This window comes from Anolis carolinensis, chromosome 3 (genome assembly GCF_035594765.1).
Source record: "Anolis carolinensis isolate JA03-04 chromosome 3, rAnoCar3.1.pri, whole genome shotgun sequence".
Lineage (NCBI taxonomy): Eukaryota > Metazoa > Chordata > Lepidosauria > Squamata > Dactyloidae > Anolis > Anolis carolinensis.
In genome coordinates this window covers 204,570,028-204,592,668 of record NC_085843.1, presented here as the reverse complement: position 1 = coordinate 204,592,668, position 22,641 = coordinate 204,570,028, and the positions used below count along the sequence as shown (strand labels likewise).

At 38.6% G+C, this 22,641-nt stretch overlaps 1 protein-coding gene across 6 annotated transcripts in view; it reads left to right on the top strand.

The window, feature by feature from the left end:
* cfap46 (cilia and flagella associated protein 46) overlaps positions 1 to 22,641 on the top strand; it is a 131,189-nt gene that overhangs the window by 7,122 nt on the left and 101,426 nt on the right. For all 6 annotated transcript variants that reach the window (XM_062976115.1, XM_062976114.1, XM_062976113.1 and 3 more), the window contains exons 8-18: positions 2,188 to 2,282; positions 3,194 to 3,295; positions 4,737 to 4,836; positions 6,943 to 7,041; positions 10,247 to 10,437; positions 11,805 to 12,033; positions 12,579 to 12,699; positions 18,377 to 18,500; positions 18,657 to 18,787; positions 19,929 to 20,080; positions 22,243 to 22,376. In XM_062976115.1, coding sequence (XP_062832185.1) covers positions 2,188 to 2,282; positions 3,194 to 3,295; positions 4,737 to 4,836; positions 6,943 to 7,041; positions 10,247 to 10,437; positions 11,805 to 12,033; positions 12,579 to 12,699; positions 18,377 to 18,500; positions 18,657 to 18,787; positions 19,929 to 20,080; positions 22,243 to 22,376 — 1,478 coding nt within the window. The remainder of the gene's footprint in view (positions 1 to 2,187; positions 2,283 to 3,193; positions 3,296 to 4,736; positions 4,837 to 6,942; positions 7,042 to 10,246; positions 10,438 to 11,804; positions 12,034 to 12,578; positions 12,700 to 18,376; positions 18,501 to 18,656; positions 18,788 to 19,928; positions 20,081 to 22,242; positions 22,377 to 22,641) is intronic.

Below are 22,641 nucleotides of genomic sequence, written 5' to 3'. Positions count from 1 at the left end.
ATTCAGACCTTGTGTTTTTATTTCTATGCTGATACATTTAGATTATGTAGCCCAATGTCATCTATGCCAGCTATCTCACCTGAGGCCAGCCTGGCAAATCTTTGGAGGCTTTTAAGCAGAAGCTGGATGGCCATCTATTGGGGGTGCTTTGAATGAGATTTTCCTCCTTCTTGCAGGGGGTTGGACTGGATGGCCCGTGAGGTCTCTTCCAACTGTACAATTCTGTGATTCTATATAGTTTATCACATAATAAAATTGTTGTTTGCTGGTGTTCAAGTGGAAAATAAACTATAATAGACTTATAAGATAAACAATAGACTCAAAGGTTTGCCAGTGTGAATTCAGTGGAGTATTGTGCCAAGATACAAGATGCACAAGAACTTCACAATCTAACATTCCTCCCAGGGCACCTTTTAACAAAATAACCATTTGTCTTAAGAGATGTTTGCAGGCCCACAATTTTCAGAGTGGTGGGATTGCATGCTCTTCTGTGAAGCAAGAGGTGTGCTACTGGTAGCCCCCCCCCCCCCCCCCATATTGTTGGAAAGTTAGGCTAAATGTGCCAAACAGCTAATGGACAACAGCAGTAATGGGGATGGGGGTTACACCGACAACTGATCTCTCAAAGACAATGGCAGTGGCACCATAGCTAATGTGTGTTCTGCACAACAATCCCAACATTTTCCATACAAATAGAACTGCATCAGTCTACAGAGACAGAACCTACTATAGTTCTAATTAAAATCTGTCAACCATTATGGAAAACAAAACAATGGCCTACAAATTTGAGATTCTCAGTGTGCATTCCAGTCCCCAAGTAAAAGGACAACAGGGATTGCAGTAAATGGAGAAACATTTAATTTTCCATGCAAACAGAATGTTGCTCAAAATTCTACAGTGAAGAATTTACCATATATGGGGTAAGAAATGTGAGATGCCCAAGCTGAAATTGGGAAAAGAGAATGTCATAGGGATCATATTGCAAATATACATTGGATAATGGAGAGCACCAAAGACTTTCAGAAGAAAAGTGGTAAATGCAATAAATAAATGCAATAAAATAAATAAATAAAATCAGCCCGTGCTTTAGAGATTACAGCAATGCCTTTAGTTGTGCTGATCTTGAAGAACTATCAATCGCTCTTAGAGAAATAGGTGTGCCATTATATTTGACTGTCCTCATGCTACTAAAGCCACAGGGACAGGGGCATGTTTTGCCAGCATTTAGTGAGTTCGGCGAATTGCATCCATATGTATAAGCATTGTATATATGCATGATCCTAATAATGTCGCTGGATTTCCCCCTTTTTCTTGTTTCCTTATTCATGTTCAGTCTTAAAATAATGAGGAATGCATCATGCATAACTTCTCATGAAATTCCATGTAAAATATTTACCTGACTTCCCACAGATATAATATTAATAAAGCTGTAAGAAGAAAGCAAACTAGGCCATATATTATATGCTTCTCAGAGGTAACTTCGAGGAAAGCATTGCATCAGGGGTCTTAAAGTATATTATCAATTTAACAATGGTTATTGAGCCGTATCTTCAAATGTGCTGAAAATCATCCTTTAATAATCATATGATGAAGAACATTCCTGTATTCATGCATTCTGCAGTCAGTGGAAGCTAACAATAACAGAGCTAAAGAAAAGGGACTGATTAAATTGTTGGTATGAAACTATATTTTGTAATGGACAAAGTAAGTAAAAAAGAGACAGAATTAATTGTATTGTAAAAAGGAAAACCTTATGGACACTAGTAAAGCAGTTTATTTGCTAAATTCATATTTGTTTAACTTAAGGGTTATTTTTCAGTGTTACAATCCAGACTAACACTATACTCCCTGGTTACTGTAGAACAGTTTATGGCCTGTATCAATTTTTATCACTCTAAAACTCCATAAAATAACCTTTAGGGAGTATAGAGGACATTTCCATCACATTTGGAGGCACCCAAGCCCCCTGAAGGTCAAACCTACAACATTTGTGTAAACATTTTTTTTGTCTCAAATGCCCTTCGAGGAAATAGGAACAATTTTCAAAAGCTGGTGCCTCCTGGGCACTAGTATCCTTCGTGAACTTCAAACTATAGTAAAATGGTTTGAAGGATTTGGATCTTCCTCATGTTTTAACTCACCAATGATTCTTATTTTAACTGAGATCACTCTTGTACTTGTTTATAGGTATACCACAAACTGGTTGACATTTCACAAATGGAAGATGAACTTGGAAGTTCTCCCAGCCTGAATATTATTTATAAAATCCGAACAATGGAGCTGTAAGTATTAGCTATTGCAGATGTAAAAGTGGCCCCTGATCTGGAGAGATCTTTGAGTAGATGACTACGTCCTCCTGACATAGTTTCATGCAGAGAGAACGAATTAAGGTCTTCTAAGATATCTCCCCCACTGCTTCTGGGATCACATGTACTCTGTTAGCATCTGTCCTGGATGGTTTGCTGCACAGGTGATGATCCAGAGTGCTTGCTGTTCTCTATTAGGTGCACAGATGGGTAGTGAACTGATATTTGCTTTGATTTCTAACTTAATGAGATAATTTATCAATGGCTATTTGTGCCAAATAACTAGAATGAAAACTGATGGGACCAGGAGTAGAACTACTCTCTCAAATACATTCCTTATTGCTTCTGAATTTACATCTCACTCTCACTAATAGTTTTCTTTGATGTATAATCTAATCCAGTGATTCTCAACCTGTGGGTCCCCAGGTGTTCTGGCCTACAACTCTCAGAATCCCCAGCCAGTTTACCAGCTGTTAGGATTTCTGGGAATTGAAGGCCAAACATCTGGGGACCCACAGGTTGAGAGCCACTGATCTAATCTTTTTCTTCTTGACAGATGCCTTTGAACAGCTGTCTTAGGCCAAATGCTACACAACTAGTAGTCCATGGATGGTTGTGGTCCACAAGCTCTCAGCTTCTGGTCCATGGAGAGTTTCCAGTAATGAAGAAACAGTTGTATTCAATGGGCACAAATATGGTACCAGTCCCCAGACAATGGGGCCAGGGGCAAATATAGCACCTCATATCAGAAAGCTTGAGTAGAAATATCTTAGAGAAAGACAAGAAAAATTAACTCTTGATTTAATTTAATTGATTGCAATCTGAACAATTTCTTGGATAACTTTTGTAGGGGTTTGAAAAAATTAATCATTTGTAAAATATTGCAGGCAATTAAATAAAAATGAAATTCCACAAGAAGCCACTACAGAATTGAGAAATATATATGAATATTTTAAAGGATCTAGAAGGAAACTAAATCACAATGAAAGGTAAGTTTCACATACAAGTTGGACATCTTCTTTTCAAAATTCTGAAACCTAAAATACGCCAAACAAAATCTGATGTTGTCTTCACCACATGGGAGGTGAAGATAATGACACCTTTGTTTTTTGATGGTTTAATGTACACAAACTTTATCAGAATTTTGCAATTGATAATGACTGTTGCCTTAAATTCTAAGCAAAGAGGAAGGTTACATATAAATGCAACAAACTCTGGACTGGAATGTTATAGATCAGTAAGTGGAGATAGTAGGTTTTTGCTCATGACCCCGTGAGATTTATACAGTACAGTAAGCCACTGTTAAAAAGGTCACCACCATCTCCACAGTGGGTTTTTTTTTATAGTAAAAGGCTGCCGCTTCTTTTTTGTACCTCAAATGCTCAAAATGGGAAGTGTGTCACATCCTTCAAGTTCCTCCACATTGCCCCTGAATATCACTTGAACTGAATGTAAAAATAGAGTAGGAGGGCATGCTGCATTTGTTATAGATGTAGAAAGGTTCAGCCAGGGGAGAGGTAATGGGGTGGGAGTGACCTATTGTCACTCCTTTCATGCTAGAACCCTAATATTGCTCTTCTCTCCTCCTTACATTGTAACCCCTCAAATATATTGATCATTTTATTTAACTCTTCCTAAATATGTTTGCTGTATGCATTTTTTAAAGAAGAGGAAAATGTATGTTTGTTCTAGGTCACATAGTGCCCATCCACAAAGGCACAAAATGTGGGGCCTGTTTCAATTTTTACCGGCAGCGTCCAAACAATGCCTCCAGTATAAATGAATTAAATTGGAATAAACCAAGGTATCCTTGGTTTATTCCTTACTAATTAAATACCTCATTAGATCCGGACCTTAAAGGCCTGGATCTAATGAGGTATTGAGCCTGTGGGGACTGACTTCTGGGGTTGCATTCCATGACACTGAGAGTGAGTCCCCACAGCCATTCTGTACCTTTTGGGTTCTTAGGGCCCAAAGGTGTGGAAAGGTGCCCCTCCCCCCCAGCCCTTGATTTCCCCCTCACCCCTCCCATTTCAGGTGTCATTTTCTCATGCCATGAGGATGTGAGGAGAGGCTTCATGGCAGCCAGGGACTTTTTAAAGTACATTTTTGAGGGTAAATCGGGGGCTTCGAGGTGGCTTCATGCCATCTCCCAGGGTTTGGGTTGGTGGGTGTGGACTAGAACTCATGCCGAAAAGTGTTATTTTAACCTTTTTCAGCACTGGTTTAGTCATGTGTGGAAGGGCTCTAAGTTTTACCCTCTACTTATCTGGTAGTCATAGCAAAATCCAAAATTCTGTCTCCCAAACTTATCCTTGACCTATACTTGATGTTGATTTGTATACAAGTATACATGGTAGGTCTGCTGCATGTAAAATCCATAGCCATTATCAGTTTAATTCTGATTGGTTCTGTTTTCTACTTTTGCAGAATTTCTTTGTTGCTGGAATTGGGTCGACTTTCTTTAAGATTAAATTGTATCCCTATTGCATGTTCATGTATAGATGACCTGAACAAATTCAAGATAAGTGTGAGTGTTGTTGGAAATAGCAACCTCCCAAGCCTTTTACTATTTATTTGTTAATGTATGTATTTGCCAACCTATATTCTATGTGTATGTTGATTTGCCAGTATGACTGTACCTCTTTAGTGTGGGCAGGCTTATAGACATATGATTGCACTGAGCATGTTCAGACTCAGGACTCCATTTTGTATTCAGTCTGCTTTACACCTCAATTTGAGGTGGATACATGCTTGCATCAGACCTCAGTGGAGGTGGATGCATGTATCTGTTTAGACTTCAATGAATGCGCATTTGCTTTTGGATTTCACTGAGTACAATTATAGCTAAAGATTATTGATTAAGAATTATACCCTGTGCACTCAAAACACAGAGAACTAAATTCTATCTATAACTGAACTTTAATAAGAAATGTTATGGTGAATTAATACAAGATGCTTGTGAGTAAACAAGATACGTTATTTTTCGAATAAGACACGATCACCCCTGAGCATGCCCTCTTGTCGCAAAGATCCAAACCAACCCCATGGTTCACTGGGGAGCTGGCGGTGATGAAGCGTACAAGGCAGGGACTAGAGAGCCACTGGCAGAGGACTCGAAGAGCATCTGGCCAAACATGGGCTAGAGCCTCTCTTAAGGCCTACTCCGTGGCAATGTGCGCAGCCAGAAATACTTTCTCGACTGCTTGCATTGCATCTGCAACCAATAGACCAAGAGAGTTGTTTCGGTTGGTCAGGGAGCTCCTCCATCCCCCTGAGGGTGAGGGGCCCCCTGATCACCTGGCAATTAGATGTGGTGAGTTCACACATCATTTTACAGACAAAGCCGCCCGAATACGCTCCAACTTGGACGCTGGCATTAGTGCAGAATCTAGAGATGTAACTGAGGCACCTGTCTGTCAGGTTTTATTGGATTTGTTTCGACTTATTCGACTTATTATGACCTCCACAGAGAACTAGATAGGGGGAGTGCATCCATTCTGGTTTTTCTGGACATCTCAGCAACTTTCGATATCATCAACCATGGTATTCTTCTGGGGCGGCTCTCAGGAATGGGTCTTGGGGGCATTGCTTTGCAGTGGCTCTGCTCCTTCCTGGGGAATCGTACCCAGATGGTGAAGCTGGGGGATACCTGCTCGAACCCCTGGCCTTTGACCTGTGGGGTCCCGCAAGGCTCTATTCTATTCCCCATGCTTTTTAACATCTACATGAAACCGCTGGGTGAGCGGTCATCCGGGGTTTTGGAGTTCGGTGCCATCTCTATGCAGATGACACCCAACTCTACTATTTTCCACCTAATTTCAAGGAAGCCACCCAGACCCTAAACAAATTCTGTGTTGACAGCTGTGTCAAACTGGATGAGGGCTAACAAGTTGAAGCTTAATCCAAACAAGACAGTCAGTCGTGGTCAGTCGTGGGACCAATCGGGGTATTGGGTGGCAACCTGCGCTCGAAGGGGTTGCACTCCCCCTGAAGGCTCAGGTCCACAGTCTGGGGGTCCTTCTGGACTCATCGCTGACACTTGATGCTCAGGTGTCGGCGGTGGCCGGGAGGGCCTTTGCACAATTAAAACTTGTGTGCCAGCTGCGACCATACCTTGAGAAGTCTGACTTGCCCATGGTGGTCCATGCCTTAATAAAAAAATTAAGTTTTATTATTATCATTATATATTCGTTGTTATCAGGAACAACTGGAGTCATTGCTTCCTAAAAGCATTTACTGTATTACCAATAGTAAAGTTATATGAAGGATGGTCTTCACTGAAAAGATGTGCAGGTAGTATACAGGAGGTATTTTTTTAGTATTTTGTGATCATTGGAACCTATTTTGGAAAAAGGGTTATGCAAAAACCTACCTGTGTATGTATGTCTATAACAGGTCAGCTGAGAATAATGCTTCACACGATTGATGAAGTCTTTCAGGATCCAGAACCTTCTGTTTTGTTTGGGGAAGAAAATACAACTATCCTTTTGGAAGTTGTGTGGCAATACTTATATGTGTTTCAAATACCTTGATTCTGAAAATACAAATGCATAATATTATAACAAATCATCTGGAAGTATCCAAGTATCACGATGATTACTATTCCATAATGAAAATGTGTTTGTTTTAATAGGATCAGGGAAAAGAGATTGAATTAGATTGCTTGGAATGTGACTGTGAAGTTAAAAAACTTGGGCCTAAAATTGAAACATATGCTAAAAGTGTGGTTGAGGTATGTTTGCTCTCTTATTACTACCACTTTTCAGAAAGGTCTTCTCCCTATTTTACACACACACACACACATTCTGAAACTTCAAAGTCTTAGAGGCTTGACACAGAAATAATGTCTTCATTGAAAAATGATTCAGTGGTTATTCTCTGGGATTATTAATTAGTGTTGTGTGTGATATTTGTTTCATCTGTTTCATTTGTGTATTCGTTTTGTACCATCCATTCAGATTCACAAAAGACACAATTTTTGGATGAAACAAAAGGCAACATGAAAAACTGCACAAACACCATGCTTTGCTTTAGTTTTTGGGCCATGTGGTATCCACTCCTGCAAACTTATTCCTCATGCATCAGAGGAAGAGGTGGGAGGAGATGATCCTTGGCCGATCGGAGGCCAAGGAAACAGTGACGTGGACTGGACAGGGAGGGTGTATTAGGGAGGAACTGCCCCTAAAGTGGCAATTGCAGTCACGTCCTTTGCTGCTGCTGGTGGGTGCTGGTAGGTTGGTAGCACTTTCTCTGCTTGGCTTGGCTTGCTGGTTGCCTTGCCTTGCTGCTTCCTTGCCTGCTGGTGAGGGCACTGGGCAAAGATTTGGGTTTTATTTTTTCCCTGGCTGTTTGGCATATTTTTAAATTTTTTCTTTGAAGGGAAAGGGCTGGGATATTTGAAGTGGTAGGGGTGTGTTTAGCTGGGGAGCATGTGTGGAACCTTTCTTCTTTAGTCTTTGTGTAAAACCCCCTTCTTCCTCCCCCTATTGTTTTTTTTTTAAGAAGTATTTTTCACATGAAAGAAATTGTTGGGCTTCCCTTCTCTGTTTAGAAATCAAACCTGTCTCTATAACTGGCCCTTGGAAAAAACTACTCTTTTATTTCTCTTTATCTCTCTGTATTGCCTGTGGCTTGGTTCTCCCTCTCCTTTGGGCTGTATTGAGAACAAATACAATAGGATGGTCTTATTATTTGTTATAAATTACATATATTTTTGAATGCAAAGACATTTTTGGGCTCCTGTCTCTATTCAATCCTTCAGTCTCTCTCTCTAAAACTGGCCCTTAGGAGAACTATAATTATTTTTCTCCCAGTAGTCTGAAAATATTTGGATTTTTTGGACGCGAGATGAAAATCCCATTCAGGTGCTCGCTTCGGCAGCACATATACTAAAATTGGAACGGTACAGAGAAGATTAGAAAATCCCATTCAGATAGGCGCCCCGTTTTTGGAAGCGGAGATGAAAACGAAAACGAGCCAAAACGAATGAAACTAAACAAAACGAACAGTGATTACATACAAATGCACACCACTATTATTAATCTTTTTTGTTCCATGGGCCCTTTGCCAATCCGGTGAAAACTATAGACCCCTTCTCAGAATATAGCAGCATGTAGTTTTATGATACTCAGTATTACCATGTCACACAATAGTTTGTATACAGCCAGACAGTGATTTCATGTGATCTAGCTCAGATCCCAAAACTACTGTAAATTCAAAGTATAGTTGAGTGTAAGTGATTTTGAAAGATATGCAACAACTGTAATGTGATATGAAATGAATACTGCTGTAATTTATTGCATAGCTTCATAAGTTAGATTTCAGTTAGAAGTCAGAGAAAATGAAGATAATAAATTTATTTTTTCCAGTTTAAGCTCACAGACCCCCTTTCCATGGGCCCTCAAGAGGTTAAGAACTCTTGCTCTAAACAATGCTGAAGATTGATCCACAGATATTAGCTTATCCTGTTTTACCTAAAGTAATCACATAGTCTTTAGGCATTTATTGTTGGTTTTCCACTATCTCTTAACAATTTATTTAGTAGGAAAGGGAATTACAAATGAAGTTATGTCATTAAAGAGTTATGCCTATTTCTTAAGTTACTCCAGTAGAAAGACATGAACACAAAAAGGAGAAATGATCCCTATCAGCATACAGTCCATATTATTAAATGGCCTGTGGACTAGCATCAATAAGAAAACATTGTTTAATTCAATAACCAAAACAAAAGCAATCTGTCACAGACAGAACGCCACCAAATAGGGTTCAACCCAGTTTATTAAAGTTACAGAACCAAAAAATCCACGTAAGAAACAAAGGGCTAGGCAAACACTTGCCTTCTATGTGAAAAGATACAAAAAGACTTTGCTGGAACTAAAAACGGTTCAAAAGATAAACCGGATTAAACAGGAGTTTAATCCGGGTTAAATCAAAAATGCTTACTTCAGCCTGGCACTTTAAACAAACAAAAGTTGATAAACAAAGATTCAATGAAACACAAATAACTGGCAGCAGATTCCTCTCTGCTACTCAAAAGCTACGATTGAGTAACTAAGTTGTTACTCCTCCGTGCAACGAGCGAACTCCGGGTCCAAACACATCAATCAGGGTAGCAGCGGTCTGCAGGGTCCCAATCCGGTCCAAGGTCGAAAGCCAGGTACAGACGTCTTTAGTTCACCAGTTCCACCGATAGCCACAGAAGGGATAGTCCGAGGTCGAAGTCAGTCAGTCAGTCCAGCGTCAATCCAGAGTAGGCAATTAATGTCCGTCAAAAAGACGACGGAGGTCCAAGCTATCAAGATTAAACACAGGTTGCACAACAAAAGCCCACACAGTTCCTCCCGCCGTCTATGCCCAGTGTCCTTGGTAACTTACGTATTCAGCAAACGAATCACGCCCGTCTTCAGGAATTTCCCCAACAAGAGCCCAAGCGTTCGTCCAGATTACCTTGCCCAACGCAATTAGCCATTGATTCTAAACCCCATTTTATGCCAGTTCATAACTCCTCATCACTATCAGCTGCTATCCTAATTCCAGGTGCCTCATCATCATCATCCTCATCAGAGCTAAAACACCTTTGACTACGCCCCACAGCATCCCCAGCTGTGGATCCCGTTCCATCCCTCCAGCCTGTCCACGGGTCCGATCCTGCAACCCGCCAGTCGCCTCCCATGCTATCATTGCCGGTGACACCCAAATCCTCCCTCACACGAGTCCATTCCATGTCATCCTCCTCTGAGCTAACCATCTCTTCCTCCATTCTCTCGGTAAAACCCTCAAAGGAGTCTTCGTCTGTTGGTTCTGCAAATAAGTCTCGGAGCCGTTTCCTTTCGCGCTCCTCAAGAGAGTCTGACTCTCGAGGAGTCTTACGACCTCGTCTCCCAGTATCGGAGCCATAAGGCTCAACCATAACACAAAGTATATATTTATTGATCTAGGCACAAGTAAAAGTTATACGGAAACTGGAGCTAATTTTAAACCGTGCAATTCGACTACGGGATCCTAATGTTATTCAGGCTGTATGCGCGACACAATGGAATATCTGCTTACCACTGCTGCAGCCCAACTTGCAACATCATGTACGGAAATCACTATTAGCTATTGCTGAAATCCTAGAGAAGATTGACAGGTGGGTTGGTTTTGGAAGCATTCTAATTTGTTGTATCGTAGAGTATCTGATATATTTTGTATGAACATGTGGTGAATTAAGGATCTCCCAAATAACCCCTCCAGATAAGAAAAAAAAAGGTATCTGCAAGTGTCAGGTTTTGTTTCTGTAAAAACTATATTTATTTTAGATATTAATATTACATTTTTTCCAAAATATTTTTGTGAACTCACAGCATTATCAAATACTTTTCATTGCAACTTTAAATCAACCCGGAATCTTCTAAAATAAAATATCTCTCACCTTTGCAGTTTGTTTGATTCTGGAAGTAGCTAAAGTGGCTGCTGTCAACTAAACATAGCTATTGTTTCCAATACACAGATTCAACAGAGATCAAATTAGGGGAAATAGGAATGTCAGCATTAAATCAAAAATAGATGGCGTAGTGGACTAAGTGACTTGAAGGTTGGGTTGCTGACCTGAAAGCTGCCAGGTTCGAATCCCACCTGGGGAGAGTGTGGATGAGCTCCCTCTATCAGCTCCAGCTCCATGTGGGGACATGAGAGAAGCCTCCCACAAGGATGGAAAAAACATCAAAAACATCCGGGCGTCCCCTGGGCAACGTCCTTGCAGACGGCCAATTCTCTCACTCCAGAAGCAACTCCGGTTGCTCCTGACACGAAAAAAAAAATTAAATCAAAATTATCAGAGTGCTTAGCCAATTTAATATTTGAATAATAATGAAGAGGGTTCTGTGAAAACAGCTGTAAAGCAATTTCTAAAACATTGCCTGAATCTAGATGTGACATGAGATCAGTGGATGGGGAAGGAAGAACAAAAGGGAAGATGAAAGCAGGGAAACCTGGGGTGTTTCAAAAAAAAGGGTGTGGATGCAATCTGGAGAATGTGTCAGTAAAACTGAAACAAAAAGAACTTGGAATTCTTGATACTTCCAGACACTTTTTCCCCATTCTGTATAAGTCCATGTAGAGTCAGATCATTAGTCCATCAAATCCAGTACATTCTTTTAATTGGTAGCAGTTCTTGAAAACCATAGGCACTTTTAACAATATTTTTGTATCGGGTTGTTTTAACCAGACATCTTGGCCTCTACTCAGAAACCATGGTTTTATTATTGAGCTGGGTTGCCTACAAGATTAACTGGAGTGGTTTCAGATCATTTGCCTTCAAAATAACATTTTGTATATATTAAGTACACAACCTTTTTGAAAAATATGGATGACCTTCAAGAAGTAGTTATCCACAGAAATCTGTTTTATCCTATTTTATACACATTTGAAACGCTTTGCAATAAATACGCTTTGCCTAAGGAGAAAGCTTAGAACACATCTTAAACATCTTTGAACTGGGCATGGTTGTTGTTACAGCATGTTGATTTTATTACGCTGCCAAGTGCATATGGAAATTGCTCGCATTGAAGAAAAGGGAGACAGAATTGAGGCTGCCATGGAACATTTGCAGAAGGCCATTGACCTGGATAATAATGGCCAATATAATGAGTATCTTAAGATGGCTTTCCATAGGCTTAACCTAAACACAATCTTGTACAAGTCACTGGACCGTCTGGAAGACCAAGCAAGTTTGATGGTTGAACAGGTGAGACTAGTGAGGGTGGTGATGATGCTTTTTGAATTAGTATATTACTAGATGTGACTCACTGACAATGTTTTGAATTAGCATATATCCACATATTACCCACTTCAAAGTTGAAATAAATGACCAAGATCAAGTATGCCACCACCAAATGCTTGCTTGGTGAGGACACAAGAGAGCCTTCTCAGTGGCTACTCCAAACCTCTGGAATTTCCTTCCCTGGGAGGTTGAGCTGACCCCCCTTCCTGTTATCCTTTTGCCCATGGGCAAAATACCTTTTTGTTGCAATGTGTGTTTACTTATTTTCCTTAATTTCTGCATGTCTTTTATATGATTTTATACTGTTCGGTGTGACAAGTTGAACTTTTTTTAAAGAAAAAATTGTTGATTTTTAAATTGAATTAATTTGGGAGCTACCTTGAGTCCCATACAAATAAAATGAAATGAATAAATAAATAAATACATATTTTAGCAGTAATCTTCAGAAGTGATTATATATAGTAACAACTCCTAATTGTGTAATAAGAAATCGTTTTTTAAAAATTCAGGCAAAAAAAGGAACACCAAAAGACAGTGTGAGAAAAAAACGCTCTCTCTTGATGAATGCTGGCCGTGCTCTAGCCCCTGAGGCATTTCAGATCGTCCTTGATAGTGAAAATGAAGCTAAAGGTATTATGCTTTTTTTGCATTGGTAAAACAGAGAACCTTTTATTGTTATTTTTTTCCTAGTCTGAAAAACCATTTGATTGCAGTACTTAGCTTCCCTGAACACAGAGGAGCTGAACCAGTTTCATAAAAGTGTGTGTGTTTATGAGTGCTCCGCTAGTAATGGTTCGCCTCCAATCCCATTTTATGGCATTGCCTTGCTTCTGGCAAATAATCATATTATGAATAAAAGCTGTTATTTTACATTCTGCATTCCTGCTCACTCTGAGAAGTTGTACAGTGACAACTAAATTGGAGGCCCTCTTCGTCCAAATCAGGAATCCAATTAGAAATGATCTGTCAGAATTTCAAAATCATCTAATGACATATCTCTTCCAGCAGGCCTACCCAGCCAGTTTTTAAGCATGAATTTTAAACTTGTGTCCTTTGTTTAATCTGTTTTGTGTATTTTAATATGTATTTTATAGAAATGTTTTAATGTGTTTCTTTTATAGAAATACATTTAATAAGTGTATTTGTGGTATTTTTACAATGTTTCTGTGTTTTCATTATTTTGTAACCTGTCTCAAGCCATGAGGAGAGGTGGGTAAGAAATACAATTATTATTATTATTATTATTATTATTATTATTATTATTATTATTATTATTATTATTATTATTATTGTATATTTTCAAGAACATTTCTTGCCATGTTGCTTGTCATGCATTATGGGGTAGAAAGATTTCCTTCTATCTTGTTATCCACAGGTTATCATATTTGTCAGAAGAAGTACAGCTGCATTCAGAATGGTCTCTTTATTTTATTTCAAAACAAGAGATAGAACAGCATTTTTGCAATCTATTACATATTAATATGAAGTTCTTAGTAGTCCAAAGGACCTATGAAGTTGCAAACACTATTTTTCTATGTTACTTTAATAATCTTTGTATCTGTTCCTTTGAGTCCAATTGCTTATATCTAAATGTGCTTTGGCTGATAGTTCATTGTGGGTTTTTTAAAGATAACCTAGAATATTTTTGCTGAAATATCAAGAAAAAACAATAAAAAGACAGAAAGCATTCAAAAGTAAAAAGTAATGCAAATACCCTTTTCACTTAAGTGTAGAATGTCAGACTGAGAGAAATGTGAAACAGTCCTTTTGAGTGAAACACTACAGAAAATATATTATTTTGAAGCCTATAACCTCCACCTCTGTGTATCATTACACAAAACAAGTCCCGTCCAAAGACGGGAGGGAAGATTATAGCTGGGATTTTATACTCAGGTTTAAAAATATATGGAAATTAGCAGTCTGTTCTCAGTGTTTTCAAAATTTTCCCTTATAATTTTTTTTGGTAATTTATTGCTGAAGGGAAAACTTTGATCCCTCACGTCTTGAGAGATCAAAAGCTTTTCAGTGAACATTTAATAGACTTTTTGCATAAATTAGAGATGAGCTTTAATTGAAGTAAACACTAGAACTTTAATTGAAGTAAACAATTGGTGCCAGGAAAAATGTATGTACTAAGGACTAAAAATAATGTTTCCTTAAATTTCCACATCACATAACAGAGCACTTGTCTATATATATAAAAGGATAAAAAAATTTCGGCCCAAGACAAAACAACAAAACTACACATCCCAGAAACACTAAACTTGGCAACACAACCCCTCATCCATGCCTCTACGTTCATACAACAAAAAGAAAAGAAAAATAAAGTCCTAATTAGAGGGAAAGGAATAATTGTTTTTTATCCAATTGCTGCCAGTTAGAGGGCTAAGCTCTGCCCACTTGGTGTCCTAGCAACCTACTCAGCCCAGGGGACAGGCACAGTTAGGCCTCAGGCCTCTTCTACACTGCCTATAAGATACAGATTATCTGATTTGAACTGGATTATATGGCAGTGTAGACTCAAGGCCCTTCCACACAGCTATATTACCAATTTATAATCTTATATTATCTGCTTTGAACTGGATTATCTTGAGTCCACACTGCCAGATAATTCACTTCAGTGTGCATTTTATACAGCTGTGCAGAAGGGGCCTCATATAATCCAGTTCTAAGCAGATAATATAAGATTATAAATATACAGTAGAGTCTCACTTATCCAACATAAACAGACCGGCAGAATGTTGGATAAGTGAATATGTTGGATAATAAGAAGGGATTCAGGAAAAGCCGATTAAACATCAAATTAGGTAATGATTATACAAATTAAGCACCAAACATCATGTTATACAACAAATTTGACAGAAAAAGTAGTTAAATGCTCAGTAATGCTATGTTGTAATTACTGTATTTACAAATTTAGCACCAAAATATCACAATAAATTTAAAACATTGACTACAAAAACATTGACTACTAAAAGGCAGACCGTTGGATAATCCAGAACACTGGATAAGCGAATCTTGGATAAGTGAGATTCTACTGTAATATGAAATAATTACTGTGGTAATCCAGTCCAACCCAATTCTGCCATGGAGGACACAATCCAAGCATGCCCAACAGATGGCCATCCAATATCTGCACAATAATAATACACATCGAATCATAGCATCACACAGTTAGGAAACACCCCTAAAGGCCATCCAGTCCAACCCAATTCTGCCATGCAGGGCACAATCCAAGCACTCCCAACAGATGGCTACCCAGCCTCTCAATACTAATACTACTACTAATAATAATAATAACAACAACAACATCATACAATCCTAAGGTTTGGAGTGACCCCTAAAGATCATCCAGATCAACTTTCTTCTACCATGCAGGAGGACACAATTCAAGCACTCCTGACAGATGGCCATCCAGCCTCTACATAATAATGAAGATGATGATGATGACGATGATGATGATGATGATGATGATAATAATAATAGAAGCATAGAATCCAAGAGTTTGGAGAGACCCCTAAGGGCCATCCAGCCCAACCCTTTCTACTATGCAGCAGGACACAATCCAAGCATTCACAACACATGGACATCGTATAAATACTATATAATACTACACAGGGACATAGACCCCCCTCTACCCTCACCACTTTCACAGTACACAAACAACCAAATGCATACTAAGCATAAAGACATAAAGACGTAGTGTATTGAATCAGTTATCAGTTTCATCATTTAACCTACAGTGAGTTGCTTGATCTTACGGAGAGACACTGAATTGCCTATTTAAGTTCTTTGTGATATCCTTTTAAGAAAGATATTTGGAAGTTTTGCTAATGTAGTTTCTTGCCCTAGCAATTTTCTCTTTAAGTGGTGAGTTCCATTCTTAATGGTGTGGCCCACTGCAACACTATTCACTAGTGAAAGTGGACTAAACACTTATCAGTTATGCTTAACTCTGCTTCTCTGTTTGGCTTTCTGGATTTGAATGCCAAATATCTGTGAAATGGTAAGATTAGTTTATAACTTTTGAACTGTCTATCAAAATACACTCCCCCATTTAAAATGACATGCATTGCACATAGCAAATATCAGACCTTTTTTAAAATGGAAAATGAGTATACTGCACCATAGTGGTAAAAGGAAGCATTTTACAGCAGATATGTAACACATAGTATGGGTTGCTGTGAAAAACACAGGTGCAACCCTGTTGTTCCTAGTAGCAATTGTATAATGTGTAGCACTGTTGTAAGATACATATATATATTTCTAGTAAAACAAGTTGTATGGGATGTGTGTTGGTGGTCCTTATGTGACCAAAACAGACCCACTCACAAACATGTTTCAGGGAACCTGAGGATTTGCTAGGGAAAGAAAAAATCTTTTTTAAACCTTAAAGGTACAAGACCCTTCTCTGAACATACCTGGATGGATTGGCCTTATGGCAATTCCTCCTTGGTATATGAAATTGCTTTTTGTTTAGGTACCTGTTGTAATAAGATAAATAGTATTAATGAATATACAGAATGGTCCATCTTTTGTTTTGTTTGTAATGACTGCTTTAATGTATGGGATTCAGTTAATGTATCATAATAAAACATCCTCTAACTATTTTTAGCAGTAGTGAGAAGCATTTTTCAGTTTCAAATATTATTGGGATAGAATGTATTCCCGTGTTTGGTTATTGTCGAATGAGCTCCATCGATTCATAGTTTTTCTTAGCATGTAATAATCTTGTGCTGAAAGATTTAATTGATGTTTTCATTCCTGTTATGCCTACTGTTCCTGAAATATCTGAAACATTTCCCCCCAAAAAACATCATTTTATATCCATGTATTTTTATTTGTATATCCTTGTTAATTGTTTGAGGATCAAATTAAAGTTTATTCAGTCTTTGCTATGTCAAGGACTGATACTATTCACTGTCTTTCATCATCATATTTTGTACAAGGGTTGAATGAAAGTAATGCCTTCACCTTCATTACTTCGGTTTGGATGGGAATATTTTAATAAATCAGATGCAGAAATAATCCTTAGAATGTGCTCTTTAACTACCACTATTCACTTTTCCACATAATCACCAGACAATTGGATACATTTCTGCCTACAATGAACAAGTTTTTTGAAGCCATCACAGAAGACACTCTGTTTCCGCAACCAGCGTCTCACAGTACCCATCGTGCACAGATCTTCCAATAGCCGAGCAAAGCAATAATGTGACCCACACATTCTTGTGAAATGCCAATTATGCTTGAAATTTCTCTCTGAGTGATACGACAATCGTTCTGAATCAATCTGTCAACCTTTTGCTTGTAAAACCCAGTAGTTGCTGTCACAGGGCGTCCAACTGTTTGTTTGTCACACAAGTCAGATGTTCCCACCTCAACATCTTTAAACTTACTCACCCAACAACGCACAGTACTCACATCAACACAACCACCACAAACAGCTTGCATTCTCTGATGAATCTCATTTGGGGTGACACCTTCTGCTGTCAAGAATTCAGTGACTGCATGTTGCTTAAGTCGCATTGACTGACTGTCTGCACAGGGTTCCATACTTCGCACTTTAACAACACAACCATTCAATACTAAGGCTTCCCGCCAAATAGAACTGTAGAGGAGAGTCTACTGAACAAGCCAGTACCTGCCACATGCCAGTACTGCCATCTGTTGAGGAGTTACGAAGGTGGAGGCATTATTTTTCATTCAACCCTCGTAGGAAAACTTTATCTAGCATGATTATAGAAAGTATGAGTGCTGTGTCATTAAACTGCTGAAATAATCCATGCTTGACATGTCTATATTGCATGAGTCATGTTTCCCCTGAGGGTTCAGCTCAATTCCCTGTTGTATCTTGTCTCTGTCAGTATAAATTCCTTCCTATGTCAAATATTTTTGAATTTTTAAATACTTTCCAACTTTCTTTCTAACTTCCTGCCTTTCTTTAAAAGTTAGGGTTTGTCAGATTAACACATTGCAGAATCAGCATCCTAGAGAAACCAGTGTTATGCAGATTAAGATGTTGCAAATTGTTTTCCTATCTGATTTATATTTATTAGAGACAGTAATTTGTATAATGTTACAAGATGTGCAAACGCTTTATATATTTCATAGGAATTTGTCTTTATCCCTCTGCTGATTGTTTCATGTATCTTCCTAGTTAACTTTACATAGAAATAATTTCTTAGATAGTACTTTAATTCTAAAATGGCCCAATCAATGGCTACAATATTCTTGTGAAACTACTGTGGTAATAATATGAAAGTTGTGGGAAATTGTCTATACTTTTTTCTCCTTTCCTGTTTAGTTGCCTCAAGTAAAAGTAAGGGTCAAATTAGTTATCTCTGTGCAAGAGCAGAACACCACACAAGAAGTGTAGAGAAAGCAGATGGGCATCTGAAAAGAATAGGACATGAAAATGAAAAAGAGAGGTAACTGTCGTCCTAAAGAAACATTGCTGTTTTTATTTTTTTTCATTCAAAATGTTTTAACTTGTACCAGGCGAAAGATGGTTCATCCTTTCAATCAGAGTGTTCTTTAGCATTCTTTATTCCGAGTTTCTTTTTTTCATGTTTTTCTTTGTGTAGAATTAAACTTTGGTCAGAAATAGCAAAAACAGCACGAAAACAAGGTGTATGGGATGTGTGCCGAGCTGCATGTAGATTCTGCCTCTTGTATGATGACTGTCAAACAACAAAAACACCAAAGCGCAGAAAAAGTAAGTCATCAGATTTATGTGCAATATTACAATATCAGCCATCCTCTACACAAATTCATAGAATAACTTCCCTCTTAACATTTTTTGTTAATTTTAATTATTTAATTTTGCTGTATTTTGTGTTTTATATCTATTTATTTATATCTATTGATGTGTTATTAATTATTTATTCATTTTCTGTATTTTATTGTATTGCATTTATTGTATTATTTATGTTGTAAGCCAACCCAAGTACTTATTACTTTATTATTATTATTATTATTATTATTATTATTATTATTATTATTATTATTATTTCAGAGCAAACTTGTTGCTGAAGAAGGAAGTGACTAACTGATGTTTCCTCCTTCAGCCGTATATTTAGATATTGATAATATGATTCCTTACATAATTAGTTATTGTGGCTCCCAAGGCCTTCCAGGGATCAATTTGTAAATGCTTTCTAGGAGGCTTGGGGATATTTTTACCACATTTGGCTCCGTTGGGACATTTTATGCTTGAGGGAGCCCTTTAAAAAAAAAGACACTAACTTGAACCTCAATCTTTGGAGCTGTAGTTTAGTAACCAAACCACTGTACCATACTATCTGACTTTCAAGGTTTGGCAGTCCTACATTTATACTGAACTTAAATATTACTTTCTAAGCTATAGATTGAATTTTGGGTTGCTATATGTGAATATTGGTTATCTGTAACATGGATGTAGAATAAATCATGCATGCTTACTTTTTAAAACCACTATTATAAGATTATTTAAAAGACATTAGACTATGTTTTAAAACATCTGAAAAAGCACTAGGAAACAACGTATTTAAGATTCTATCAAATGGAAAACTCTTACTGCTACAACTCAAATGATATTGCTTAATTCACTCTCATGCTTAATTGGTTTTTGTGAAAACAAAAATGGTGGAAAATACTGTGGGCAAACACAAGAAGATTACAACTAGAAGATGGATTGTCTGCACCCCCTTAAAAAGCAGTGAATGGGGCACAGCTATAGTATAAATAAAAGTCTCATCAAAAAGCATTATTGGATTTCCTTAACTATGAAAAAAACTTTAAAGCAGAAGTTCCAGAAGTTTACAGAGGTGTATAGATGTACAGAGTTTGTTAAAATATTATTTTTAATTACCTCTTAGTACTCAAGAAGAAAACAAGTGCAAGTACGTTAGAAGATGATCAAGAAGGAAGTATACAAAGGGAATCGCCCTCACCCTCTCCCACTAGATTTTTCTCTTTGGAAAGAGATTTATTGAGAACCTTAGCAGAAGTGAGATTCATTAATGCAGAGGTCAGTAATCTGAACAGCTGTCAAAATAATTTTTATCTCTTTCTGCCCTTGGTTGCTGATAAGACAGTGATCTCCATTTATACTAACTTGCTACAGATGGTTGCTTTCATATGAGGAAAGAGGCCATATAAACATTGGCAAATACTACAAAAAACCCTCTGCTCATGCTTTTTGTCACGTTTACAAGTCCAGTTCACAGTGTAAATGAAATTTCTTTGATTTAAATCATCAGAATTTCTATTATCCCTCCCATCTATGGAAAATCATGGAGCACATACTAGCATGACTTTGAGGTGTTATCATTTTGGCATGCTCTAGGTATTTTAGCAAGAATATTGTTTCTGCCCTCATTTATGAATCTTTCTCTTCTGATGAGTAAACCTGGATTGAAAATACCTTTTTATGTATTACTTTCAAGCAATACCAATAGTTTATCACTTCTATCGATGTTAAAGTTAAAGATCCTTTAAAACTGTAGGATTAAATATTAATTTAATTGTAATTAAAACAATATTTCATAAATACACTCCAAATGAAACATCTAAAAATGAGACAAATTAAAAGACAAAATATGAAAAATGCATAATCATTTGTTTTAAGTTGATTGCAGTAGAAAAGGAAAGATCCAAGTCTTGACTTCTGAATTCTATTCCTAACTAAAATTTTAAAGCCACTAGAAATGAGCAAGAGAAGACTGAAAGAGCATCGCCATGAGATTTTTACATATTCCCATTTTCACACAAGCAGAGGCATGGGCTAATACAGCCTATTTTAAGATGCAATTTGTCACATAAGAATCTGTGGTTTATTTAAATTCTTGTTTATGAACAGAAACCAAAATCAAACTTTGGTTTCAGAGTATGGTCTACTAATGAAACTTTAAACAAAACCCAGTTACTTAACTCAGAGCTGGCCCAAGGTAATTTTTAAGTGTAAGTGAACAGAATTTTGTCTCCCCCCCCCCACGAACCAATCACTGATTATAAAAAAAAATTAGAAACCCACTTGCCGCTGGTGCCGAGCCTAGGAAGAGCAAGATGAGTGTGGTGCATGCACAGTGGTCAGAGAGGGCGCTCCACCCATCTCGCGCTTCCTAGGCTCGGCAAGATGGGCGGAGCGCTCTCTCCGACCACTGCACATGCACCATGCGGCCGCTTAGCACATGCGCAGTGGTCGGAGAGGGTGCCCCACCCATCTCGGTCTTCCTTGGCTCGGCGGGGCCGCCGCCTGCCTCAGGATGGGTCTCCAGAGGCCCCGCCAGGCCGTGGAGGCAGGAAGGACTCTGGCAACCCATCCCGAGGCAGGTGGCGGCTCTACCAAGACGAGGAAGAGCAAGATGGGTGAGGCGCCCTCTCTAACCACTGTGCATGTGCCATGCGGCCGCTTGGCCCCACCCTGTATCCTCGAAGGATATGGGGTGGAGTCAAGCGGATGCATGGCACAAGCGGCGGCACGTGCGCTCTCTAGCAGCTTTACCCGGCAGGAGGCACCCGCCGGGTAAAGCAGCTGGAGAGCACGCGCACTGCCGCTTGCAATATGTGGCTGCTTGGCTCTGCCCTGTATCCTTCAAGGATATGGGGAGAGGCCAAGCAGCCGCATGGCACATGCACAGTGGTTAGAGAGGGCGCCCCGCCCATCTTGCCTCTCTGACCACTGTGCATGCGTATACACCCATGCACGCACCCCAGCCTCCTCTCAGCTTCGGTCTTTTGGCCCGCTAGGCTTTGGGGCCTGCACCCGGAGCAAAACGGCCGCATGGCGCAAGCAGGCAGCCGCTAGTTTACCGATCGGTCTTGCCACCTGCTGAGGTGCCTCAACTGCGCCCCCCCCCCCAACTCATGGCGCTCCAGGCAACTGCCTAGATTGCCTTACGGGTGAACTCCCTCTGAGCTAAGTTTAGATGCCACTGTGAACTATATTTCATTTAAAATCAAAAGCAGAAATGTTCCATTCTTCCAAACAGTTATAAAGATGAAGGGAAGGGAAGGTATGTCAGCACGTTATCCTAAGGGTTGCTATAAATTGTCTTAGAATGGGAAACAATAAGTTACCATTATGTCTTATATGTATATGTATAAGTAGGTTAGGGTTCTGAGAGCAGATCATTGGCACATTTGGGCCTGCATTGCTTTGCTCCTTCTCTTTGGTCTGTCCTTTTCTAGGCTACAATTCATTTACTGAGAACGGAAGGTGTTGAGTTCAATGATCAGCCTGTTCTCCCTGTAGATATAAATCTGCACTCTTCAGAACAGGTTTCACTACAAACTGGACATGAAGCAGAATGGAGTACTTACAGGTAGGCTGATTTGAAGAATTGGTACCTGCCTTGTTTTATATTTTTGAAGCAACTGACCCTTGAGATTTAGTACAGTTAGATGTGAGCTAATTTTTTTATATGTATGTTACAATTTTATGTTGGTGAAGGCTGATATCTGATCTTCTAAATTTGAGTAACAATACATGTTTTGGTCCAGAATGAAATGTCGTCATTTTCAATTTTCCACTTATTTAGGAAATATGTATTTCTTTTGCAGTCAACAGATTTCCAAACCTGTTGGTGA